Below are 25311 nucleotides of genomic sequence, written 5' to 3'. Positions count from 1 at the left end.
TAAGAACAACACTATTTTGCCAGAAGCCATAACAAGATGATTCGGTAACAACAGCTGGGTGACACCAGACCGTGTTTTGCAATTTTCTTTAATATTTATGCCGATAAATAATTTATCCCGTTTTGGGTTTTTCTTCTCTTTCTTCATTGTGAACATGTTGCTATAGACAGGTGCTAGGTTTTCCGGAATGGCTAATGCGAGGGTCTGTTGGTTTACCTCCCTGATAAAGCAGGTGCATCGGCAGAGTTGGGCCTCTGGGAATGGTCTGTCCTGTGCTGTGCCTCTTCTACTAGCATGAACTAATGGGATCCATTAGGGTCCAGCCGGCATATTTGAAGGACCCGCTCGACATAGCTCCATCTTTGCATGGCATTTGGGCATCAAGAACCAGCATCTGGGATGTTCAAAGGCCTGCCTCATCCGTTATCCATCCAGGACTGACTGACAGTGCTCAGCTTGGTCCTCTTTGGCACTGGAAACTGCATCATTTGGGCGTGTGTGTGTGTGTGTGTGACTGTCTGACCCGAACACTGGAAGGAATTTAGTACCACCTTATCCTGTATCACTTAGCCATCAGTAGCAACTTCCCTCCCCCAGGGGCAATAATTAAATGTGTCTCTTGGGAGTGGGGCAGATTCCACATTGTCTGAAGCAGTTTTAGAAGGTTGGGACTTAGTGCTTCAAGCATGTGGGAAAGGAGCTCCAGGATCGCCTCTCCAGCTGTAGTTAGCCTTCCCTGCAACTAGCTTGCAGGATTCCCAAGCCCCAAAACACTAGAACCGAGACTGAGACAGACATAGGCCCCTGCATCAACTTCCCACACTGGGCATGGACCAGAGGGAGGAGGGCATGTTTCTACCCAAGTCACTGTTACATGTGCCTCAGGGTCGCCTGAATCGGTCCCCAGAGTGCGTGGAAGTGAGACTTTTATTCTCTCTAGAGCAGTTGTTCTCAACCTCCTAATGTTGTGACCCTTTAACACAATTCCTCATGTTGTGGTGACCCCCAACCATAAGATCTTTTTTGTTGCTACTTCACGACTGTAATTTTGTTACTGTTGTAACTCAGTGTTAATAATCATATACAACCCCTGTCGGGGTCACGACCCATAGGTTGAGAACCACTGCATCAGGCTGTTGCTTGCTGTAGTCCCGTGCCAGTTTCTAAGCTGAGCAGCGAGCGGGCATGTCTCACTAGGAGCTAGGCTGGATGAACTTGGAAGGTTGTGAGTACTCCTCTTGCATTTGGATGGGAAAAGAGGGACTATGGGAGATGGACCTTTGCTGGGAGTTTATCCCCTTTGAGGTTAGGGCTCACTCAGCAGTGAGTCTGGAAGTGAGATGCTGCATTGCCCTGTGAAGGCGAGTGCTGGCTGAACTGTGTTGCTAATTCTGCATGGCTCAGTCCTAGGTGGTGTGACCCTATTCTGTTCTCAGAAGAGACTCATGGCTCACCCACACAGCACCCTTCTTCATACCCCAGACACCTGACTTTAACTTCTCCCGAGTTGCTCTCCTCTCAGCTGAGTGTGGCCCTGGGACATCTCAGGTGATTACAAGGATCTTCTGCTGACTCCAGTTGGCACCTTGCTTCTCAGGTGCCTTTAGAGCTTCTGTAGAGGGCAAGGTTGGGACTCTGTGCTCACTGGGCATCACCGGAAGTACTTTACATGATGCAATAGGCCAGCTCTGAGTCATCAATCCCGGGATACTCCTGTGGGCCACACAAGTCATTTGTGACTCTGAGGCATGTGACGTGGGCACTGAGAGTCTTAGTTTCTGTCCATGTCAAATGAACATCCTGGTGGATCCATAGAGGAATAATGGAGACTAAATAATACCTAGGGAGAGACTCAGCTGGTGAGGACCTAAGTTCCAGCCTTGGAACGCACCTAAAAAGCCAGATAGGGTGGCCCATGCTTGCGGTTTCAGTGATGGTGAGATAGGAGGCGGGTCCCTGGAGCTTGCTAGCCAGCTAGTCTAGCCAACTTGCCAAAGTTCCAGGCCAATGGGAGAACCTACCTGAAACAAAAAGCAGAGAGTGCCTGGGGGGTGACACCTGCAGTTGTCCTCTGACCTCCACAAGCATGCAAATGTATGCATGCACATATGATAGCATAAAAGCTCAGATGTGATGTGGAATAACTCACTGGAACATTGTCCCTAGCTCAGCTGCACGGCTGCTCTCTAGGCAACGGGTTTGTTACTTCACGTTGGGTGGGTTCTATTGCCAGATAGAGCATTCCATCAGTCAAGGGCACCGGGCTGCCTTGTGCCTCCCTGCCTGCGGGGACATAGAATAGCCTGGCCTCCCCCGAAATGTCTGGAGTCCTAGGGCGCACAGAACCTCTCAGGAGCCAGGAGCAGTCGGCTTCAGCTGTTACCTGCTTCCCTCTCTGGCTGTGATGAGATTTCGTGCTTGTTACCAGGAGATCAATAGCGAAAGCTGATTCTGTTAGGCTTTCAGTGGGAGTCATTAATCTCCTTCAGCCTCAGTTTCCCTATCTGTGAAGTGAGGCTAACTGGGATGATAATGAAGAGTTAGGTCAAGTGAGGTTGGCAGCCAGACACCCACCACCAGCTGGAACACAAGAACATATGTTTCCTCTACAGCCCGGGTCAGCCACCTCGGCTGTTTAGAATAATGAACTGCCATGTGTGGGGTCTTTTCCTCTCTTTTCTTGGTCAAGTATTCAAGCGGAAACTGTACTTTGTGCACCTGAAAACATGCACTTCCGTGTGTGCAAAATGACAACTGAGAGACAACCAGCGATTGTCTTTTATGTGTGTATGTGTGTTCAGTTGCATGCTTGTAGGTGTGGAGGGCCTTGGATGTCATTCCCTGGGTGTTGTCAGTCAGGTTTTGAGACAGGAGCATTACCTGGGAGCTTACCAAGTATGTTAGCTTGGCTGGACAGCAAGCCTCAGGGAGCTGCCAGTCTCTGCTACCGCAGTGCCAGGATTGAAAGTCCACACCACCATACCTGGCTTTTTATTTTTCTACGACTTCTGAAGATCAACCTCTCTAAGGCCTGCTGTCTGCAAGGCCAATACTTTGCTCACTGTGCCCAACCCCCTTCCTATTTTTTTTTTCTCTTTCGAGCACTCTACCAATGAGACTTAAGTTTTCATCAGCTCCTGAGAAAGATTCACTTATGTGTATGTGCATGGAAGTAACATGTGTTTTACATGTTCAAGCACTTAAAGTGGATTTAGACCGGCCTTGCATTTCTAGAAAGTTCCACTTCTTTATGGTCACCTAGCCCCCCTCTTCCCAGTAAAACAGGATGGAGATGACCATAAGCTAAGGTCCAGCACTGAGGGTTGTCTCGGTGGGAAGGGGACAAAGCGCGTCTGACACTGGGATGGTCTAAGCCTGGCATAAAACCCCTAGAGCATGCTGTCTGGAATCTGGGCTCACGGTGTCAGCTGGAATACTTGCCTCAAAAGCTAATGATAACCACGGGGTGTATCTTGGTGTGGGTAACAATTGGTGTGTGTGTAGGGGGGAGGGTGAGTGCTGGCGCTGACAGATATCAGGATAATTTTAGTGTTTATATTCCACTGGGGTAAGCACTAACAAAGACCCGCCATTTCCCAGATAACCAATTCTTTTAAAAGAACATCTGTTGAAACTGGCAATTTACAATCTTCTTAAAATACAGAGCGACATAATTAACCCTCCAGGGAGACTAATATTAGTTTATTAGAGACCATTTCTACTTCTGTTTATTTTTATACTAAATGATTTGTTCAGATTGGGGGAGAATGGTTTTGGATTTTTTTTTTGTCATTGTTGATTCTTCTTTTCTTTTGAGTTGGGTTGGGTTTGTGGTTGAATTTTCTTTCTTAATCAAGGGCATGAAAGGTATATATCCAGGTGATAATATTGGTTCCCATGGTCCTCAGATGTCAGTAAGGAGAAATCAGATGTGAGTGATCAGTATGGCTTGCTGTCTGAGTAACTAGGTACCACACAAACTTTAAGGCATCATTACTTATCTTAGCTGACCTCAAGTGCTGCTGAGGCACCTGTGCATCTGTGTGGTAACCTTTGTCTGCAGTCATTGCTCAGGCCTCCTCCAACAGTGATGCTATCTGGTGACGAAATCTCTTCTGCTCATTGCCCTCTAAAATTATTTACACCGTTCACAAGGAGGTCAGGAACTCTGCTCTTTCAACACATGGCGAATTTCAGACTTCCGGCTTGCCAGACAGAACAGCAAGGAGATGGGACACTTTTTGACATAGTGCAGGGGTGGAAGAATACAAGTGTCCTTCTTCATTGCCTGGTTGTCCCTTTTTGAATCACAAAGTACCTGCCTAGACATGTAGCCTTTGTGCGCCAAGTTCTCTCACCTGCCTTGCTGCCTAACTTTAAATTAGCTCTCTGTGTGGTGAGTCTGCGGTGTCCCTTATCCCTTCCCAAGTAACCTCCCCAAAACACCATGGCCAAGTCAACTTATAAAAGAGAGTGTTTAATTGGCCTTGAGGTTTCAGAGTGTTTAGTGTCCATGATGCAGAGCAAAGACATGGTGACAGGAACAGGTGAGAGTTCACATCTTGATCCACAAGTAGAAAGCAGAGAGTGACACTGGGACTGGCATAAGTCTTTTGAAAACTCAAAGCCCATCTCCAGTGACACACTTTCTCCAACAAGGCCATACCTCCTAATCCTTCCTGAACAGTCCTACTGAATGGGGACCAAGTTTTCAAACAGTCCCATGAGAGTCATTTTCATTCATGCTACCACATTCCCTCTCGACTGAGCTAGGTAGCTAACCATTCAGCCTAAGAAATGCCTCAAAAAACATCCCTCGCCACTGTTTGCGCTACATTAAGGGAAGCCCTCATGAACAGGATCTTCATAAAATAAAATAAGCAATTCATGGGAAAGTCACCATAGGCTCTCCCTTGGCACTCAGACTTCTGGACTAGCCCTGGCTACTTTCCTTTCCTTCCATGTCTTCCCTCATTGCTGACTTGATGCTTCAGCCAGAATGAACTGAGCTCACCATTGTAATCTACCCCTGAGGCTCCTATCTAGCTACCTCGTGGTGTGTTACACTTGCCTTTTGGCAAACTGTCTTTGATATTGTAAAGTTAAGTTCTCTCAGTGTCAGCTTGTCCACAAAGTCTTAGTGAGACCTTCACTCATTTGACCCTTGAATCACCTCCTTCCTCATTCTCCTGACACCATATCCTCATCTGTATCCTCTCTATTTGGTAAAACAGCAGTCCTCCCAATTGGACAGTGTGGTGTGGCCATTCCTAGTCCTAGCCTATCACCTCATAGGTGCTCTGTGAAGATTTGTTGCATTTAGTTTTCTGTCCTTTCATACTGATGTGAAAAGTGTGAGGCCTGCTATTTCTGGGTGCCTCTTTTCAGTGCAGTGTACAGATTCATTACATCAGCCACAGTCTTATCTCACGAGGAAATATCAACTCAAACCTGGAGAAAATCTATGCAAAAAAAAAAAAAAATCTTTAAATGACAGTCAACTTGTGAAGGCTTAAGGCTGGACCCATAAACCATGAGAGCTTGAATGAAGCTTTAATCATGAGGGTGTGTTTATGTGTGTGCATTCAAATTGAGTAATCTTTTCTATTCACCAGCTAGTGGGCAAGCTGGCCCGTGGCATAGTCTACTAGATAAACCACCTCAGTAACTCATTAGCAATTAAGCCCATTCCTGTAGCCTCCCAGCCTTGCCCTCCTCATCTGTATGCAGCACTCACCTCAGTGTATCAGAGCATTCAGTACACATCAGATTGATCGTATGTAATGGTCAGAACATTGGCTCCTTCACACGGCAGACATCTTTGGGCACTGAGTAGAGACATCTTTGACCTTAAGGATCAGCACTGGGACCGTGACCCACCCTGGGAGGCGTGTACAAGATCTCTTTCTCTTTGATCTCAAGGGAGACAAGATGCATACTTAAGTTTTCTTTCTATATTGCCTCAGAGAAATTTTATTGTACTGTTCATGTGCCCGGAGTGACTCCCATCCACTTAACAAAATTATCCAGGAAGTGACTGGTTCTGAGACCCTATGCACCATCCAAGCAAAGTGTGTTGGTTTGTCTTCTTTCATCGTCAGTTGTCTTTTTTATAAACTACTAGCAGCCTGGTGCCTGGTGTATGGGATGCTTGGGTGCTCTGAGCATGAGTGTGTGTGTGTGTATGCATGCGCTCATGTGCATACATGTATGTACATGAATGGGGAGCTATGCCTATGCATGTGCACACTGACCGTATTAGATCATGAGAGGAAAGGCTGACATCAGGTAGCCCTCCCAATCACTTCCCCACCTTATTTATTTATGTATCATTTGTTTGTTTGTTTGTTTATTGAGACAGGATCTGACTGAACTTGTCACCTCAGCCAGGTTGGCTGGCCACTGAGCCGCTTGGGATCCAGAATCTGCTTGTCTGTGTTCTCCAGTGCTGGGGTTACAGATGTGGGCTCTCAAATTCCCCTCCTGCTCAGCAAGCCATTCACTTATTTCCCCCCGATGTCCCAAGTGACATTCTAATGAAAGCTGCCTGGTTTTTCTGCAGAGAACAAACTGGGCCCCCTATCTAGGGCTATGTCTTTTAGTATCTTCCCTGCTGTTGGAAGTTACCTTTCCTCCAGGGAGAAGTCTAGGGAAACTTCCCACCAGTTGGAGACAGGAATAATACTTTTCTGTTTGGTGCTGGCTCCAGGGTTCCAAATGTGGTTCCTACAGGCCAGCATTGCTCTGGTCCAGAAGATTCCGTAGAAAGATTTTTTTTTTCTCCGTTGTAATGCTCATCTCAATAGCAGGCTTTCCTGTCCATCTAGCCATACTTTGATTTCTGCACACATAAGTTGATGACCATGAAGAGTCCCATTGAACAAGGCTCGCCTGTGTGGCTAACAATGGCTCCGTCCCTGTTACAGCTCATAGGAACCGTTGCTTTGGGTCATCCCATGTCCCCATGGTGCCAGCCATTTTATAAAGAACCTCTGATTCATTCCTTCTACAGGTTTGATTAATCATCTCAGGCCAAGCCCCACAATAGTATACACGCATGCTGTTTATGTGATTGTTGCGACTCTTATGAATATATAACACGTCAGGCCTTGCTTAATACCACATTACCCCAATTTTAGAGCTGATGAAGCCTGAGATCAGAAGCACACAGCAAGACCAGGAGCAGACAGTTGCAATGTTCTTCAAACCCTCTGATCCATTACATGATGGGGGGGGGGGGTCACATCAACTTTGTTCAGGTGCGGGTGTGGGTGCACGTGCACATGCGTGTAGGCCAGAGGTCAGCCTCCTGTGTCTTCCTCAGTGCATTCCCCCCAGTGTTAGAGATGGAGTCTCTCGGTGCACGTGCAGTTTGCTGATATAGCTAGACTGCCGGTCTCCATAGCGCCTCGGTTCTGGCATTGTGAGTACCGGTCACCTCTGCACTCAGCCTTTTAATCTGGGTGCTGGGGAGCAAACTGCTGTCCTTATGCCTGTGTGGAAAGCCCTTGATGGACCAAGCCATCTCCCCAGCCCCTGATCCTTGCCCTTGTTGGAGAAAAGTTAATAGTGGCTACCTCTCCCTTAGTAATGTAGCCGGAAGCTTTGCTGAAGTTCAGATTTCAAAGCCTCCAAATGGTGTCCTTCCCGTTACATTTCGGATGGGTTGATAAATAGACACAAAACTGTGCAGGAGCAAAAAGAAGGCAACAGCAAAATTTTGTCTCTTGAACATAATTTGCATGACAGCAGTCTGACAAGCAGGGAGGTAGAGTCCCGGAGCCGGCTCTGTGAGTCTCCCAAGTGCTCTGAGTGCAGAAGCCGCATCTCCTGGGTTTGCGTGGTCCTATCTTAATGGATTATGCATCAGTCGCCTTTTGAGAAGAAGCAGCGTGAGGCTGGGCCATCGGTCCTGAAGTCAGCACATGGAGCTTTTGGTCAATTACTCCTCCCCCGTCTTTATGGTATGGCCTTTCCTGTAATTACAGTCGAGATCCTATAGCCGGAGGAAGGCCTGTCAATTGAGTGGGAGGCTGATGTCCATCGCACAGTGACAGGCCATTCCGAGGGCTTGAGACTCATCCTTAGAGGGACTAGTAATTTCCTCATTAGGCACTTTGCTGCCACCCAGTTCCCCACCATCAGACGAACGGATGCACTAGTTCTGTGGCTGGACATGGAGGTCAGGCCCCTTGGACGGGAAGTACTGCCAAGTGGAGATGCGCCATTGATTTACGTCTTTAAAACTAAAAACCACTATTTCCCAGGCATCCCTGTGCTACAGGAGATCTAGAAAGATGGGGGGCAGAGTGTCGGTTGAGTTCCAGCCCCAGGGAGCCAGTTTGGGTAGAGAGCTGAAGAAAAATAATCAGGTTTTTATTTTCTTATTTTTATTAGTACTTTGAGAATTTCATAAAGTGCATCTTGATTACATTCACCCTCTTTCCCCATTCCTCCCAGATCCATCCCATTCCCTACCCAGGCAGCTTTATGTCCTCTTCTTCCTTAAAACCCACCAAGTACAGTTTATGCATTTGGATGTGTGGCCATCACTAGGTTGTGGTCTACACACCTGGGGTCACAAACCCCTAAAGAAAATGGGACCCCCTCCCAGCAGCTATCAAAAGCCATCCTCAGCCAGGGGTGGGACCTGTGCCCATCACCCCTCCATGCTGGGCTTTTGTCTAGCATGAACCTGCGCAGGTCTGCGTGTATTGTCTCAACCGCCGTGAGTTCATGTGTGCAACCGCCCTCCTGTGTCCAAAATACGCCATTCCTTTGTAGCCACCTGCTGTTCTTACATTCTGTCCCCAGTCTTTGGCCATCATCAATGAGCACTCTGCAGCTGCTGCTCTTCTTCACTTTGATGGGCTGTGGGTCTCTGCATTCACTGCCGCCTGCAGCAAAGAGAAACTTCTCTGATGAGGGTTGACCAGTGTACCAACCTGTGGGTATGATGGTCAGGATTTACGTAAGCCAGTGGTGCTCTGTTTTTCTTTCACATTAACATTGATTATTTTTATAACATTGAGAATCAAAATTGATGAACTTAATTCTCATGATCAGAGATTCCAGCTGGGAGGCAAGTCTTTCAGGTTAGCCTTCAAAGTCCTGGGCTGATTCACTGCCCCTCTTGTTTTGAAATTTTCAAGTACCTGAGAACTGTTTTTGCATCATTTACACTCTCCTCTGCCCTAACCCCTTCTGTGCCCACTGTCTCCAATTCAAGGACAGTGACCGAGTCTTCTAAGCTCCCAGGAAGGTGTGCATCATGCAGAAGAGTTAACTCAGGGCAGATAAAAAAGCTGTTTGGATTGCTAAGCAGACTAGACTGGTCTCTTCCTTCAGGGCCACCACAACACCACAACCAGGACAGTGAGGGACAAAGGCACAGGGCTCTGAGGTTAAGTCATTGGCTCTCTGTTCATGAGACCCAAGTATTGTAAGCTATAAGGTTTTTTTTCTTTTTAATACTTATTTTATTTATTTGGTGGGGAGTGCTGATAGTAATGACCTCCCTCCTGAATGGCATTTGGGCATTTCTGTGACTATCCTGACATAGTATATTCACCCCTTGGCCTCCCACAGCCTAATAGATACTTGTTCCTTGGAGTTCAGGCAGGAGCCATACAGTCTGGGAGCCTAGATTTGCCTTGCAGGGACAGCAGCTGGATAAGAAGTCTGGTTGCATCTTAGAAGATGAAGTGTGTAAATGGAAGGCAGACCATTTGAAAGAGATATCGGACTTCCAAATAATTAATTTAAAAGATCAATGTTCTGATGGGAATTTGAAAAAATGTTTAGGTAAATTTAAATTTTAAATCAGCATATAAAACATGAGTATCATAATGGCATTTAATTTTTTTTAATTTTACTTAAAAGTTTTTATTACACTGTATTTTTTTTTTCATTGTTGTCAGGGGACACACATACCAAAGCTTGCATTGCATATAGTGTCAGAGGATCAGTTGTGGGGCGGGGCTCTCTCTGCCTCGTGGATTCCAGGGATTGGATTCCAGTAGTCAGCTTCGGCAGCACACACCTTAACCCACTGGGCATCTCGCCGGCCCCACAATGGCATTTCAAAGCAAAGTGTGTATAGTTTATTCTCACTTAGTTCCCCCGTCTCGTCTCCCTCCTTTCCTTCCCTTCCTCCCCTCCCTTCCTCTCCCCCTCTCTCTTTCTGGTATTTTTAAGAGAACATTGATAATCGTTGCCATGGGATGGCAAGGAGACGTTGGGAGACTTCATGTGCATTTTGTGGTTCGTTCTTATCTCTTTGCGTATTTCCAATCAGTGAGGTTCACCCCAGGCCATTCAGAACCAGGTTTCAGGGAGAGCCCAATTCCAAACTGCAGAAGTCCCATCACAAGTGTCCAATAACAAGGGGACACCAGATTGTACATACTTGGCGTGAGAGAAGTGGGGTGTTATGGGAACCCCTTTCTTTACGCTTGACTGTAAATGCAACCTCCCAGGTAAACTCTCCTTCTTGGACATCGAGAGAGAAGCCCAGCAATGAGTATGTCAGGATTGAGTGTTACAAAGGCTAAAGAAATAATTCTGAGGACTTTCACTCTATTACCTCTCTGAGGCTTCTTAATAGTTTGGCTTAAGGCAAAAATGATCTTATTCTAGTTTCATCCTTGTTGAGTCAACAATTAACTTAAGTGACTTTGATTAAAACTGAATTTTCCCAAGTAATAAAAACCACCCAGGCCTTTCTGTTCACATTTGAAAAGTGGTGGCAGCGAACTTTACAGTCTGTCTAGACGGGGCTGGCCCATAGGAGAGACCCTTACTAGCCACCTGTCTCTGTGTAAATGACTCTTTCTTGTATTTTGTCTCCTGTTCACCTCTCTGCTTTCACATTCACTAACCTCTCTGAATATATGATCATCCTGGAACCCTGGGGACTCCCTTTTGTGTCAGGGACCACAGTGGCCTTGTCATCTTCCATGGCTCTGGATGAGGAGCCTTCACCCTGTGTCTCCCGGCTCCTCTGCTGGCCTCCTTTAAAGCATTCTCCCACAACATGGCAATCTCTGAGTACATGATTGTCTTAACCTCCTAGACTTGATCTCCCCCAAGGTCAAGACCATTTTTAAATTATCATTCAATCATTTCATATATGAATTCAATGTGTTTAGACCATTTCTGCCCCCTCCCCCCTCCAACTAGCCCCAGACCGCCCACATATGTGTCCCAACCTCTTGGTGTGTGTGTGTGTGTGTGTGTGTGTGTGTGTGTGTGTGTGTGTGTCTGTGTCTGTGTCTGTGTATGTTTTTTTTAAAGTAAGCCACTGAGCCCGATCAGTGCTGCCAGGCACATGGGTGTGTGACCATCCACTCCCACACAGGCAACCTACCAGGGGCCACATGCTGGAGAAAAATGACTCTCCTTTCCTCAGCAGCCATTACCTGCTCCAAATGTCTCAGCTAGGGCTAAGGCCTCTGGAGACGGCCCCACCCCCACCCGCCTACCCACGATGGAACACTGATTGGCTGGACCTTGTGCAAGGCTTGGACAGCCACCAGGACTGCTAAGAGCTTATGGTGCAAGGGCCCCGAAAGTTCATGCCTTCCTTCTACTCTAGCCTCCATAGCAAACCTGAGGCTTGACACCAACAGATATAAAATAGTACATCCTGGTATAAAATAACACGTACCCAAATACTCACTATCTTGAGGCCGATTTAGTTGGGGGCTTTTAAGAAGGAGATGGGGGATGAGGGCTTAAGTAGAAACAAGTGTAATGATATGCACGCACAATGTCGCAAGTAAATGTACTATGCGTTGGTTTAAAAAAATTAATTACGGGCTGGAGAGATGGCTCAGAGGTTAAGAGCACTGACTGCTCCTCCAGAGGTCCTGAGTTCCATTCCCAGCAACCACATGGTGGCTCACAACCATCTATAATGAGCTCTGGTGCCCTCTTCTGGCCTGCAGGTGTACATGCCGGTACAACATTGTATACATAATAAAGAAATAAATATTTTTAAAAAATCCATTACAAAAAGAACAAAATAAAAGGGGGAGGGGTGCAAGAGAAGCCAGTTCGCCACTTGGTTGCAGTGCCCAGGAAAAGATGAGCAGAGCAGTTTGACTACAAACAGAAAAGGCAGGAGCGGTGGTTCCGATGGCTCTGGAACGTGAAGCTAGGATGGGAGCCCACGTCACAGCAGGCATACCTTTGTGGTGTAGAGATCTGCCAGCCCAGGGATGCTAGCGCTTACACCCGCAGTAGCACTCACGGGGTCCAGGCTGTGCAGGGGGAGGCGAGGCTGTAGACTAAAACCCAAGCCTTTAACGTGGATGCTTCGTCTCCATCTCAGTTGCCAAGATTAAGTTGAATTTTCCTGCTGTCTTTTCGTTTTCTTCCATGCAGAACGCAGCCAACATTTCCTCACGTCTTCCTCCTATTCTCCTTTTATTGTTTTGTTATTATTATTATTATTATTATCATTATTTACTTTCTTTTTGTTATTGTGCTAAGGCCACATACTGCCACATGGAGTCAACCACAGTGACACTCACCTCACGGCCGAAGCGGTGGCAAGGTGTGCCAGGCGCATGCTGTGGGAACACCTGGCTGAGGCTCTGGCATGCACTCCTATGACTAGGGGTGGGTACATGGCTCATAATGTTTTACAGAACAGGGGGCTCAGCTTGGGTGCCATCCCAATGACTCCGAGCTGTCTTCCAGCTGGACTAGCTGCTTGGGAACACATGTATGTTTGTGCTGGAAGCCACAGCAATAGCATTTCTTCCAAAAGCTTTTTTTTCCCCTCTGTGATGAATTATTCAGGCAATGTTTTCCAAAATTGTCATTGATCGGTACAGACCCAGAGAGAGTGTTACAACAGCGTTTGTGCCAGGCCCTGTGAGGAGTCGAAGCTTTCTGGCTCATAGGCATTCCAAAAGGAAGGAAAGTGAAAGCCATTGTGTTTCCTTCTCTGCACAGACAAGTAACGCAGGTACCACTCCTGGGGTGGCACATGTTTAGCTTGGACTGAAACCCATGCAGGGAGCTTTGCCTGGCTGGGGTGAAGGCGGGAGATACAATATCCTCAGCTATTTAGAAGCCAGCAATGTAGAATAGGAAAGGGAGCCTGCTAAATGTCAGTGGTTGAAGATCCCAATTAGTTCACATAAAACTCTGGGTCTAAATATAAATGCCTTCCTTGACCATATACTGGGGTGCTTGCGTGCATTCGTGAGTACATACACACACACACACACACACACACACACACACACACACACACACACGGGGGGGGGAGATTTAAAAACAAAAAGCATGAAGAAGAAGCCATTCTTGGAATGATGCCTGTGTGCTGGAAGAAGGCAGGCGCTTGGCTCTGGTATCTCTGTCTGTGGAAGCGCGGTGAGGATGTTTGTGTGTCTCGTTGCAGGGAGCGCTCTTGACTCCACCCTGCCTTCCTCGGCGGTTGGCAGTCCATCAGTAAGGACATGCACACATCTTTATTGTCACAGAAAGGAACAAGAAGTAGATCTGCTTTCCCTTCTGACTGTATTCGAGGTGTTAGGCTGGCTCGCCCCCAAGTAGCGGTCCTCACTTCAGCTGGATGTTAGGGGTCCCCTGGGGACTTCTTATGGAGTACCAGAGTACTGATGTTCCCGGGTAATTGAATCTGGACCTCCAGGGAGTTGGGGAGCACAAGAGAAGGAAACAGTAAGGATGGGAACCCCTTTTTACCCAAAATTTCCACCATGAGCTTCCATTAGATCTGAAAGAAGCAAAGAGTCAGAACCGTTTGCAAAAGTAAACTTGGGGTTCTGCTTCACCCAGGTTTCCAGCAGCTAGTATTGCACCCCGCTTTCTCCTGTTTTTTGTTTTTTTGTTTTGTTTTGTTTGGTTTGGTTTGGTTTTCCTGCTCTAACTAGAGAACTTTCACATGTACTAGACCTTTGCAGAGTCATCTGCCCTCAGCCTTCCACTATCCTCCTTTACTCTCAACATTTGTCTGGACATAGGACACATTTGCCCTGCAATCCACCCACGTAGAGTCTGCGAGCCCCCGATTTCTGTATATTCATAACGCTGTGCGCCCACTAACGAGACCCAGCGTCAGAACACTCTAATTAGCTCTAAGAGTCCTGCTTCCTTAGCCAGCACCCCAGTCACCCCCAGCACACACACACACACACACACACCCAGCCCGAAGGCTACTGCTAATCCCCTCCTTCCTGTCTCTGAGGACTTGCCTGCTGTGGGCACCTCAGAGAAATGGAATCATAGCATACAGACATGGCGTCCTGTGTGTTTTCATTCACATGGCATCCTGGTTTCAGATTTTATTTGTTAACAGCTTCCACTAATACCTTTTCTAATTATTGCTGAGTGCTGTTCTATGGTAGGAATGCAGCCCCATCCTGTTATCTGCTCATGCTCAGCCAGCGAGCACGCTTTATCGTGGAATTATGTCTTCATTCCAGGACCCCTTTGCCTTGTCAGAATCATCTATGTCTGGCAAGTATCTCGAAATACTTTACCTCAGAAGCTAAGCATGATTAGCAAAGCAGGAAGCTGTGGACCCAGGGCACAGAATGACCTCTTCACTCTAGAACTGCAGCATGACCTTGAACTGTTGATGAAGCTTGCCTGTTGATGAAGGAATGAGGAGGCGCTGATCCTTCAGACTTCTCTCCTTCCCTGGGTAGCCAGAGGTGAAGGGAGGTGCTTTCCCAGAAGAGGAGGTGGTACTTTAAGATCAGCGAGAGGCATCAGTATTGTTTGCGTGATTAATGAGTCCGTGTTGCCAACGCTCTCATTTAATGTATCTGCGCCTCCTAAGAACATTTCGTTTCGTGTGCTTCGACTGGGTTTGAGATTTATGAGGCCTAACTTGCAAGCGATGTGCGCCTGGATTAAGGGAACCTGAGACTGTCTATTTATGTCCGACCCGAGGAAATTCCCTGTAAGCTGCTTATCAGAGTTGCTTGCTCAGAGCATGATGGGAAAATCTGGACTCTGCTCTCATTCCATTTTCCCTGCACATTCAGAAAGTAAGTCCACCTGTATGTATCTGCTGACTGATCCACTTTTGTAAATTTAGTTTTATAATACATTTACTCTGTGATTCTCAGTTTTACTCCTAACACCAAACCTTAAGGGTGTAATCAGTATATTCTTCACTGTAAAACATCATGTCTGATCAAGGCGATTCTGAGAAATTTAATGTAAGTTCTTTACCCCCATCTATTAAAACACCCATGAGATGAACACTTTCTATCTGTATTTTTTTTCTTTATTTGAAAATTTTTTTCACACTGTAATAATTAGGCGTCTCTTTAAAATCTTGAGAGAAGTGCATGAAATCCTGCCACGCGTCTGTCTTCAATTGCTCCACCAGGGGGCACTGTGGTTTGACTGCCCATTTATACGGCCTATCTTCTTTAGGACACAGAAGCAATCCTATCTGGAAGCAAACAGATGTCAATTCTTTCTCCTCACTAGCGAACGGCAGTGTTGTCAAGTTTGTTAAACTTAGCCTGCTGTAGATTAACATGCAGTGTATAATATGCATGAGCCTAACTGTATAATAAATAGTAAATCACATTTTTATGCTTTCTCTGAACTTGGAGGCTGCAAGTTATTAGTTTTTTATTCCCTGAGTGTGATGAAATAAATAACCTTAAAATACATTTTAAAGATGTCAGTCAGGGAGGGGAAAAAAGTGCTTGGCAACTGTATTTGATAGATTTCTTTTGTGATTAATTCTCTTGTTGAGTTTTAATGACTTTAAAGGTATAAAGCTAGAAACTACAAAAGTAGGCATGGTTAATAAATAACCAAAATACCAGGTGTGTAGAGACGCATCTGTGGAAAACTGAAATAAAATATATCTCTAGGTTGTATTTGGAAATAGCTCTTTGGGGGGAGTGGGTAAGAGTATTAAAACAGTGAACAAAAGGGTTGCTTTATTTTTCCAGAAAATTCTTTCAGAGAGTGCTCCCTAAAATTCACCTATGTACACTAAATTATTTTATGAACTAATGTTTATTAGCAAGATCAGTGTCTTGAAACGCCTTTGTCTACCTGGAATTTTTGGAAGGTGCTTACAAACATCTCCCGGTTTTTTGTTTTGTTTTGTTTTTTTCTCATACCTCCTTACCCAGCTCTCTTTCCTGGCTCCCATGAGAACTGCTTTCCTGATGAGCTGCCTCTAACAGGCTCAGAGAGCTGGGTCATTCCAAAAGACAGGATTGTGTGGACTGCGTTTCAATAATACTGTCATTTTCCCCCTTTCTTGAACACTCAGAGTTTATGAGATATGACCCAGTTTATCCTGAAAACCTCCCTGCAAATCGAGGCGGGTGTGAGAACGAATGTCAGTTTCCAAACAGCAAGCGTAAGGCCCATCACGGGGCTTGGTGGATTGTCCCAGCTGTGTGAACCTCCCCTCACCCCACTGGAAGGCCAGATCCAGCACATTAGCCCTACATCCTTACTCCTACCCCTCACAGGCGGCACTGGCTTATTGACTCCCTAGCACATCTCAACTTGAGTTCTTAAGCCCAGCAGTTTAGAAACCAAACACACATTAATTAATATGAGTAATGACTTGGAAGAGTTGTAGGCCCCCAGAAGAAGAATGTATAAATGGACATATTTGCACACATGCTTTTATGTCCAAAAGGAGATAAATGGTGTGTTGAACACAATTCCGTCTCCTCCGTGAAGGGCTATTACTGTCTCTCTCTCTCTCTCTCTCTCTTTTTTTCTGACTCCCCCAAATAACAATAGGCCAGGCACATTTTAAACAGAGCGGCTCCCCGCTCCGATCTCCAGAACTTCAAAGTTGAAAGATCTTTAAAACAAACAAACAAACAGACAAAACACACACACACAGGTCTTACTTCTGAAAGCGCTCAGATTGTAACTGAAGTCTAATTATCTGCTTTCCCCATGGCTGGACTGAGGAAGCAGACAGAATGTTGTGCCCTGCTGTTTGTATTAGTTCCTTTCAGATGACCACACTTGCCCAGTATTCAAGGCAACTTCCACAGGACTGCACCTTATCTAAGTAGCCTGTGTTTTAGAAGGAAGGCAGGGTCCTGCCAGGCCCAGACCTGTTCAGGATGAGAGAACAAATAAACCCACCCATCACCCCCAACCCTACAAAATCATCTTCTGTTTTTAAGGACTTGGAATGGGGGTAGGGTTTAGCTCAGATGTCAGTGAAGATGAGGCTACCCAGCCAGACACCCACGTCCTGAGGATCGCTGCCTGCCGGAGTTCAGTGACCTGCCTATCAAGGCCTGGCTTCTTTCTTGCTAGGGAAGTTGCTGGGTCCTGTGGTTAGCAACGCCCTCCTTCCCAGGCCTGGACGTGCCTCCCAGATCTAGCTAGCACACACAGCGTGAAGACTGAAGGCTGGAAGGAGCCCCAAGCATTTGGCCAGGAAGAGGCAACCAATTCCAGCTGGCCCCATGTGCTGAGCTTTTAAAATTACCCAAATGAACTGACTTTGTAGAGAGTGGGTGGAGAGGACTCCAGGGCTCTCTCAGGGTGGGGGTGGGGGTGTGAACTCAGCCTCTCCTTAATCAGGAACAATGCGATTTGGAGACAGGCGGGGGTTGGCTTTGTAGAGCCCGTTGCCTTAGCTGAGAGCAAGGGACGAGATGGTCTGGCAGGAAAGTTCACCACTCTGGCTTGGCCCCTTCCAGACCCCTCACACCGCGCGATCTGCTCGAGTATCAAGTTGGTCTGTGTTCAAGGCCAGCAGAGCCTTCCCAGAGCCGGACAGGCTTCAGGTTTGGGGGCTTCTGTGGACGTGAAAAGGCTGCCCCCGAGCTGCAAGGCATCCCTCCAAACGTACTTGGACACCCTGCTCTCTCGTTCCCTGTGGACTGAAGGGCCGTGTTCTCTTGGCCCCGTGCCCAAGTGAGTTCTTGGCACACGTCAACATTGTATCGCTTTTGCTTCAGAGGAGAATCTGCTCAGCAACTCAGCCACTCTGTCAAGCCAGGAGGCTCTCTCCTGTGCTCCTAAAATTTCCCCCTAACCTGAGAAAGAGAAGACGAAAATGAAAGGGAATCTGAGTGTTTCTCCCATTTTTATTGTATTCCCTCCACTCCTCAGAGTGGCTGCTTGGGAATCTCCACAGCCCTACCCAGCTACCCAGATGCCCTTTGACCAGCCAGGGCATGTCACCACACCTGGCCAGCTCCAGCAGTGCCCTGTTCACTAGCTGGCTCCTGTTTGAGGCTAGGGGCTGATTAGTGATGGTTTACTAGAGACCTGTCTTATGGTGAGTCCCAGACCCTGTCTACTCCATACGGCTCGGAGAGACACACAGGAGAAGTGAGGTGCCCAAGAGCCATGCCGATGGAAGAGAATATCAGTCGTTGCTCATTTTTTAAAGGCACACTTAAGAGCAATAGTATATGCATACACATTTATTTTCCAGGGTTTGGGGATGTAGCTTGGCTGGTAAGGTGCCTGTTGCATAAGCATGAGGACCGGAGTTCGGATCTCCAGAACCCATTTAAATAACCTGAGCGCTCAGCTATAACCCTGGGGAGTTAGCTATAATCCCTGGGGAGGCAGAGACAGGCAGATTCTAGGGTCTCTGGCCAGCCAACCGAGCTGAACCAGCAGGCTCCAGGTAGAGTGAAAGGGTGATTCAAAGGTGAGGGTGGGGTGGGGTGGAGAGTAGCAGAGGAAGATACAGAAGGTTGACTCCTAGTTTGCACACTCAAGGATGTGTGGGCGTTACCTGCACCCATGTACACACACACAGTACAACACACACACGCTATAAAACTCTACTAATAAAAAAGCAAGGCTGGACAGATGGCTCAGCATTAAGAGTGCTTGCTCCTCTTCTTTTAAAGTTTGGTTCCCAAAACACATATTAGGCAGCACATAACCATCTGCATCTCTAGTTCCAGGGACTGTGACAACTCCTCTGGCCTCTGCAGGCATCTTCACGCATATTGCATGCATACACACACACATACAACACACACACCCACATACACACATGTGTGCACATACACCTCACACACATATAACATGCATGTGTGTGTTCTCTCTCTCATACACACACACACACACTTATGCATACACACACATACAATAAAAAATAAATAAAACCTTTTGGCCAAGCACTGTACGTCCCATTTTAAATTCAAAGTATGAATTATGACCAAGAAGCATGGGCGTTTATTTTAAGCAGCTGACCATCAGGGAAAAGGCAACAAACCAACGCTGTGTCACGGACAAGTGACAGGGTACTCTGGCTCATGTCTCGTAGATGTGCTACAGCTGTCCCCTCTCCTGTGAGTTCTTTGGTAGACAGCTAGTGTGGTCAGTCCATTAAATGCTGTCTGTGATATGATGTTCTGCAGATCCATGCACACAAGCCCCCAGCACGTCCCACTGGGTCTCTTGCCCTGGAGGAAACAGGCACGTGGCATCCTTGTTGCAGACATCCCATCTTTGGCTGCACCCAGCTTCCTGTTGTGGTCCTGTCCCTAGTCCAAGAAAGATGCCTCTTGATACGTCTTGGAACAGAGATATGGTGGACGAGGAAACACCCTCTGTGCTTCTATGCATTGCTGTCGCTGCTGGGTGCTGCGTAGAGAGAGAGCAGTCCTGTGGCCTAACTTTCCGAACAAGGTGTGTAAGAGTCGCAGCCTCGTAAGTGCACAAGTTTAGGCCAAACAAAACAAAACAAGACAAAAAAAAAAAAACAAAAAACAAAAAACAAACAAACAAACAAAAAAAAAACAGAAAAAGACACAGTGCTTTGACTGCAGGATGCAATTAGGAGCTATGCAGAATGGGCTGGCCAACCTGGCCATAGAACCAGGGTTTATCTAGGTTTCACACCCAACTTTTAATTCTCAAACCAAATTTTTGCCTTGGTAATGATAGCAAATAATTCATAACACAGTCGCTATATTTTATTTTAAAATATTTATTTTCTTTTTAAGTGTGTATACACATGTGCGTCTATGTGTGGCTCTATGCACATGAGCATAGATGCCAATGGAGGCCAGGAGAGGGTGGAGGCTGGCATTTCAGGTCATTGTGAGCCGCCCAGTGTGGTGCTGGGAACTGAACCTCTGCAGGAACAGCAAGTGCTCTTAACCACTGAGCATCTATCCAGCCACATGCTTGTTTCTTCTTAAGAAAATGAAAGGCAGCTATGCTTTGTACCTCTAAGGAATAAAAAATAAAAAGCTAATGATCCCATGAGGTAGAAAGGGAAAACAGTGCCACGGGGAGGCTGTCTGCTGTAGCCCTGTCAACAGGAACCACAGTTGATCACTCTGTACAGGGTGGGCCCTAATGCTGTTCTCACTGCCTTCTTTGCTGAGCTACCAATTCTTCCAGACACAGCCCTCTGAATATCTTCTGCTGTTGTGCTCCAGCTGTAGATCACCAGCCTGTGTTCCAAGGGGTTCCCTCTCCCCCCTTTTTTAAGGAGACAACACAGGGATTTGCTGGCAGAATGTCTTGATGTGTGTGTGTGTGTGTGTGTGTGTGTGTGTGTGTGTGTGCCTACCTTTATAGTCTTGCATAGTGGGCACTGTGTCCACTATGCAAGTAACTAAATTATTTAATTAATATCAGAGCTAAATGGCTTTCCTGTATTTTCCTTTTCTTAAAACCACATCTGACCATTACCCATGCTTCTGTAGTCATGTCCAACCTGTGGTCTGTTGGTCAAGTTGGGCCAAGGATGGGTATCCGTGCTTCCCAACACAAAATCATAAACCCACTGTAAGCATTTGGAGATACTGTTTCTGAAACTTTTGTTTTGTACTTTGATGACACCATGAACTTTGTAAATGACAACCTCATGTCACAACGTCAAGAGGTTGATCAAAAGACTTCCTAGATCAATTGGGTTGCAATAGTGGAAAGATCTAAACATGTATTTACCAAATCGATGCTTCAGACCTTGCATTTAAAGATACTGCCTTGATGTCTTGAGAGCAGCCATGGCAGGAGTATTTACACCATGGGAATAGGCAAAAGCTACAGACCAACACTTGATTGATTGCTTTATTTACACGATCTTTCTGGAGAAGGTCACTACAGTGTTCCCATTGCGGATGAAATTTCAGGCTAACATACCTGTACCTACTACATTGTGAATGCACAATGCACCAAATTCAAGACTGAATTATCCAATCCAGCAAAGACTTCATTCATACAAATGAAGAATGTGTGGAGTGCCAAAATATGTCTATCTTTGTGTTTCCGCTCATCCTGAAGATTCACTCTGAGTCATCAAGCCACACTCAGATGGGATGGCCCTGGCTCATCAGAGGCTCAGCTCTGGATACAAGTGTTTGTCACAAATCAATAAAAAACAAACAAAAAACTTCTTTGAGCACCAGTTGGCTGTGTGACATGTATAACAAAGAGTGTCGCGTGTTTTTATTGGTGAAGGCCATGCCGGTTGTCCTTTGCACTAGCAATCGTGTGACAGCCCCGTGTGCCTGTTTATATGCTCTCTTTTATTTTTGGAAAGCCAGTTGTTAATATTTATCAGAATATTGGAACCACTTCAGGCAGCTGTGTGATTGAAAGAGTGCTTGAGGGTCTGTGCCGTGGGAAACGTGCAACAACGCTGTCCCCACCACCACTGAGATGGTGCTCCTTGGTCATAGGCATGGATTACCCGGGGCACGGTGGCCTGACCAGTAGCAGACTCACCCTGTCATATCCTACCCACACTCCCCGCTCAGGAGAGCTCAGTATGGCTCCATAAACCCATAAGTCTGCAGTCCCAAGGTGTTACTTTTCAGAGAGCAAGGATCCTTTATGGCTGGCAAATTGCAAGTCCTCCTTCACTTTCTCTTGAAATTTACAGCCCATCTAACAGCCTGTGTAGGAGTCGGGAAATATCAGAGGCTGCCTCCTCTCAGTACGGAGCACACAGTTATCTGCCATCCCAACACGGAGTACCAGCAGGGACTATTTCTGTTCCCTGAAATCAAGCCCTTGGCAAGGCCTTTGGCCCAAACACTCTGTTCTTGGAGATCTGAGAATGATGCGTTTCAGAAATGCTCATCCCATACTGACGAGAGCAAGATGACACTGTTCTGACCCAAAGACAAGAACTGTAGGACTGAGCAGACCTCAAAGACATGGCAGCACATCCGATCTGAAGGTCGTGTGTACCGTGTCTCTGTACATGTGCATGTATGTGCACGTTTACATGTTTATGTGTTCAAGGAGGAGTGTGCCGCAGAGTGCACCTGTGGAGGTCGTAAGTCGACCCTCAGGTGTTGCCCCCCTTGACTTCTACCAGGCTGTCTGGCCTGTGAGCTCTCTAGAGAGTGTTCTGGGTCTGCCTCCCATGTCAGCACCGAGCACTGGGAATACAGACACGTGTTATCATGTCCAGCTGTTCGTGGGTCCTGTGGGTCCGCACCCAGCTCCTCCCACCTTTGTGCACCAAGTTCTTCTCCCCCTGACCCACCTCCCCACACCCAGTCATTTACACTACCCAGATCATTGTCTCTCCTGTCTCCCAAGCCTGGAGACTTAGTAATGCCCAGGCCCCTTTGGGGGAAAAATGATTTTGAGCAATTACACCTCTCTCCCGCTTACATAGTCTCATACATTTCTTGTTATTCTGGGTGAGTACTGCATGCAGACAGAGGTTGCCAATAAAGTTTATTGTAGGAGCCAAGTGTCAATATCTGTAGTACCCCCCGCCTAGGGTGCTTGTAATTAAAATGCCACAGATAGTCTGGGAGAGGCATGAAAATTTGATGGCAAATTGATTTCAGGTTCATCTTGAAGTTTGTCCTCAGCCGGACTCGATACTCCTGGCAGCTGTGGGATGGCTTTTGTCAAAAGGGTCTCCAGGAATGAGACAGAGACGTCTTGTTCTGAATATTAAATACAGCGTGCTGTTTATGACAGGTTATGTTTAGTGCTGAGTTGTACAGCTCCTTCTCTCCCACATTCTCATCCTGGAAATGGGGAAGGGAGGCTTTCAGAACTCCGCTTCCCACGTGCAAAGAAAGAGTGGCTACGCTGACAGGTACGTTTGAAACACTGGCTCCGCACATGGTGTGTTCTGTCCAAGATTCTACGGGTCACAGATGTAACTTGCATTTACACAACCGGGCATAACGGAAGCCAAGACAATACGACAAGGAAGATGGCCCTTCTTTGTATTCTGGTATTCTCTCAGAGTAGAATGCGAAAGGGCCATAGAGACAGATGAAAGACTCAGTCTTGAGTATTATAATTCCCAAATTCCTATAAACTTGCATTTATATATCACATTATAAGGGTCACTCCTTGTGAACTGTTCGTACAAAACTACGCTTTAGTGATAAAGTTATTAAAAACACAGGTTTGTTTCCAGAATTTCAACTTGGAAAAGGTTGGCAAGAAAAAATAATATTTTTAATGTTCCTAACTAGAAAGAAAGAAAGAAAGAAAGAAAGAAAGAAAGAAAGAAAGAAAGAAAGAAAGAGGAAGGGTGTTCTTATGTAAAATTAAATGTGTTCAAGAAAGCCCATATCTAATCAAAATTATTTGGCAATTATATTTATTTACTTAGGAGCCACTACATGGTTAGGGATGGAATTTAAAAGAACAATATTTGGGGCTGGAGAAATGGCTCAGTGGCTGAGGACACTTCTTGCTGTCACAGAGCACCCACACTTGGGTCCAGAACCCTTATGGTAGTTCATGACCACCTGAAACTCCAGTACCAGGAGATCTGATGCCCTCTTCTGACAGGACACCGGGCATTCACATGGTCCACACACAGACATGCAGGCAAAACAATCATACAGAGAAAATAAAAAGATTTGTGTATAAGAACAAGAGATTCCTGTCCTGGGCTGCTGTGCTCTCATAGATGTGCATGGATAGTAAAACATGTATATGATACCGTCCATATACATATGTATGAAAGAATTGCTCCTCCTAGGCAGTGCCGTTCCTCCTTCCACCCAGCCCCTCCCCTCAGGCAGCCTAGTTCTTAGCCAGACAGGAGAGAGAAGGGGAGCGCAGCATATGCTCCTGGGCCATCAAAGCCGCTCGTCTGCACATTCCGGAGATATTTATGGATCTTTTATTAAGACAGTTTTTATGGCCTGAGATTAAAAGGTAAAGTTAAATAGTAAAAGTAATGAGCATGCGCCTTCAGAGGCTCCAACTGGTTTGTGTTTTTCCCCCTTCTGCTTGTCACGGCCCATTCATTCTGATGACAACATTAAATAGGGTTGGGGGGTGGCCTTGAATCATGTTTTGGAAAGGGGCAGGTCTGTGAACTGACAAAGTAACAAACTATACCTCAAAGATGTGACGTTGTGGCTTCTTTGTCTGTGGGAGGCTATTCTCTTCTGATGTGAGGTGAATCTGTGCTGGTGTCAATCTGGGACACAAGATTTAATTATCTGGGAAGAGTATGGAGAGGAACGCCTGTGATCCCAGCACTCAGGATACTGGGGGCAAAGAACTGTTTTAAGTTTGAATCCCCCCTGGGCTGTATAGTGAGTTCAAGGCCAGCCTGCTCTCTAGAGACCCCACCTTAGCAGATAGATAGATAGATAGATAGATAGATAGATAGATAGATAGATAGATAGATAGATAGATGATTGATAGATATAGATACAGATAGATATAGATATCAATATAAATATATATATAGAGATTGATTGATATATTATAAAAAGGAGAGAGAGAGTCGTTTGCTCCCAGAAATCAGGCTTTGGCCAGTGTATCTGCAGGCGTTGTAGAGGGCTGTGGTCCTTCTTGCGCTCCATCAAGCCTGGGGCTTCCTGGTGTCCTCAGTTACCTTAGTGTGAAGCGTTTACTTTGGACTCACTCACGTCAGGATGAGTGAATGATCCATAGGGATGGCAGGAGTCTGGCCTGGGTCGCTGTGAGTCCCATTGACTTCTGCTGGTGGGCGGATGGGGAGGAGGAGTCAGTAGGTAAAGCTTGTGGGAAATGCAGTACTTATCAGAGCTTCCCATGTCAGGGTCACCCACCTCACAGACAGGCAGAGAATGAGAGTGTTTCCCAGACACCCTCCACCCCCACTTCACACCTGTGCTTTTACATTGTGAGTTGGTCGGGGGCCAGCCCTGCACAAACCACCTGGGGTGTGAAAGAGTGCTGTCTTCCGAATTCCTGTCACCACGCAGTCTCACTTTCGTTTTCCTCTTTGTCGTTTTGTGTGGCCAGCCTTCTTGAGAACAGCCATTTGGAAACTTCTTTGTGCGCACGGACCTGTTATACACATCCCGAGTCCCACAGCGTGGCAAGGAGTAAGCTTGACTCGGTGTGGTG

The 25311-nt window shown here is 46.4% G+C and overlaps 1 protein-coding gene across 4 annotated transcripts in view; it reads left to right on the top strand.

Annotated features, from left to right (window-relative positions):
- Wwox (WW domain containing oxidoreductase) overlaps nt 1-25311 on the top strand; it is a 906316-nt gene that overhangs the window by 322761 nt on the left and 558244 nt on the right. Inside the window, exon 9 of one of the 4 annotated variants that reach the window (XM_060391918.1) lies at nt 14460-23407. The exons of the other annotated variants lie outside the window; for them this stretch is intronic. Coding sequence (XP_060247901.1) covers nt 14460-14528 — 69 coding nt within the window. The 3' untranslated portion in view covers nt 14529-23407. Of the gene's footprint in view, nt 1-14459; nt 23408-25311 lie in introns of those variants that run through there. 4 annotated transcript variants of the gene reach the window in all.

The sequence above is a fragment of the Meriones unguiculatus genome, chromosome 10, assembly GCF_030254825.1.
Source record: "Meriones unguiculatus strain TT.TT164.6M chromosome 10, Bangor_MerUng_6.1, whole genome shotgun sequence".
In the NCBI taxonomy this organism is placed as follows: Eukaryota; Metazoa; Chordata; class Mammalia; order Rodentia; family Muridae; genus Meriones; species Meriones unguiculatus.
Note: the sequence above shows the minus strand (reverse complement) of the source record. Positions and strands in the feature narration are given on the sequence as shown.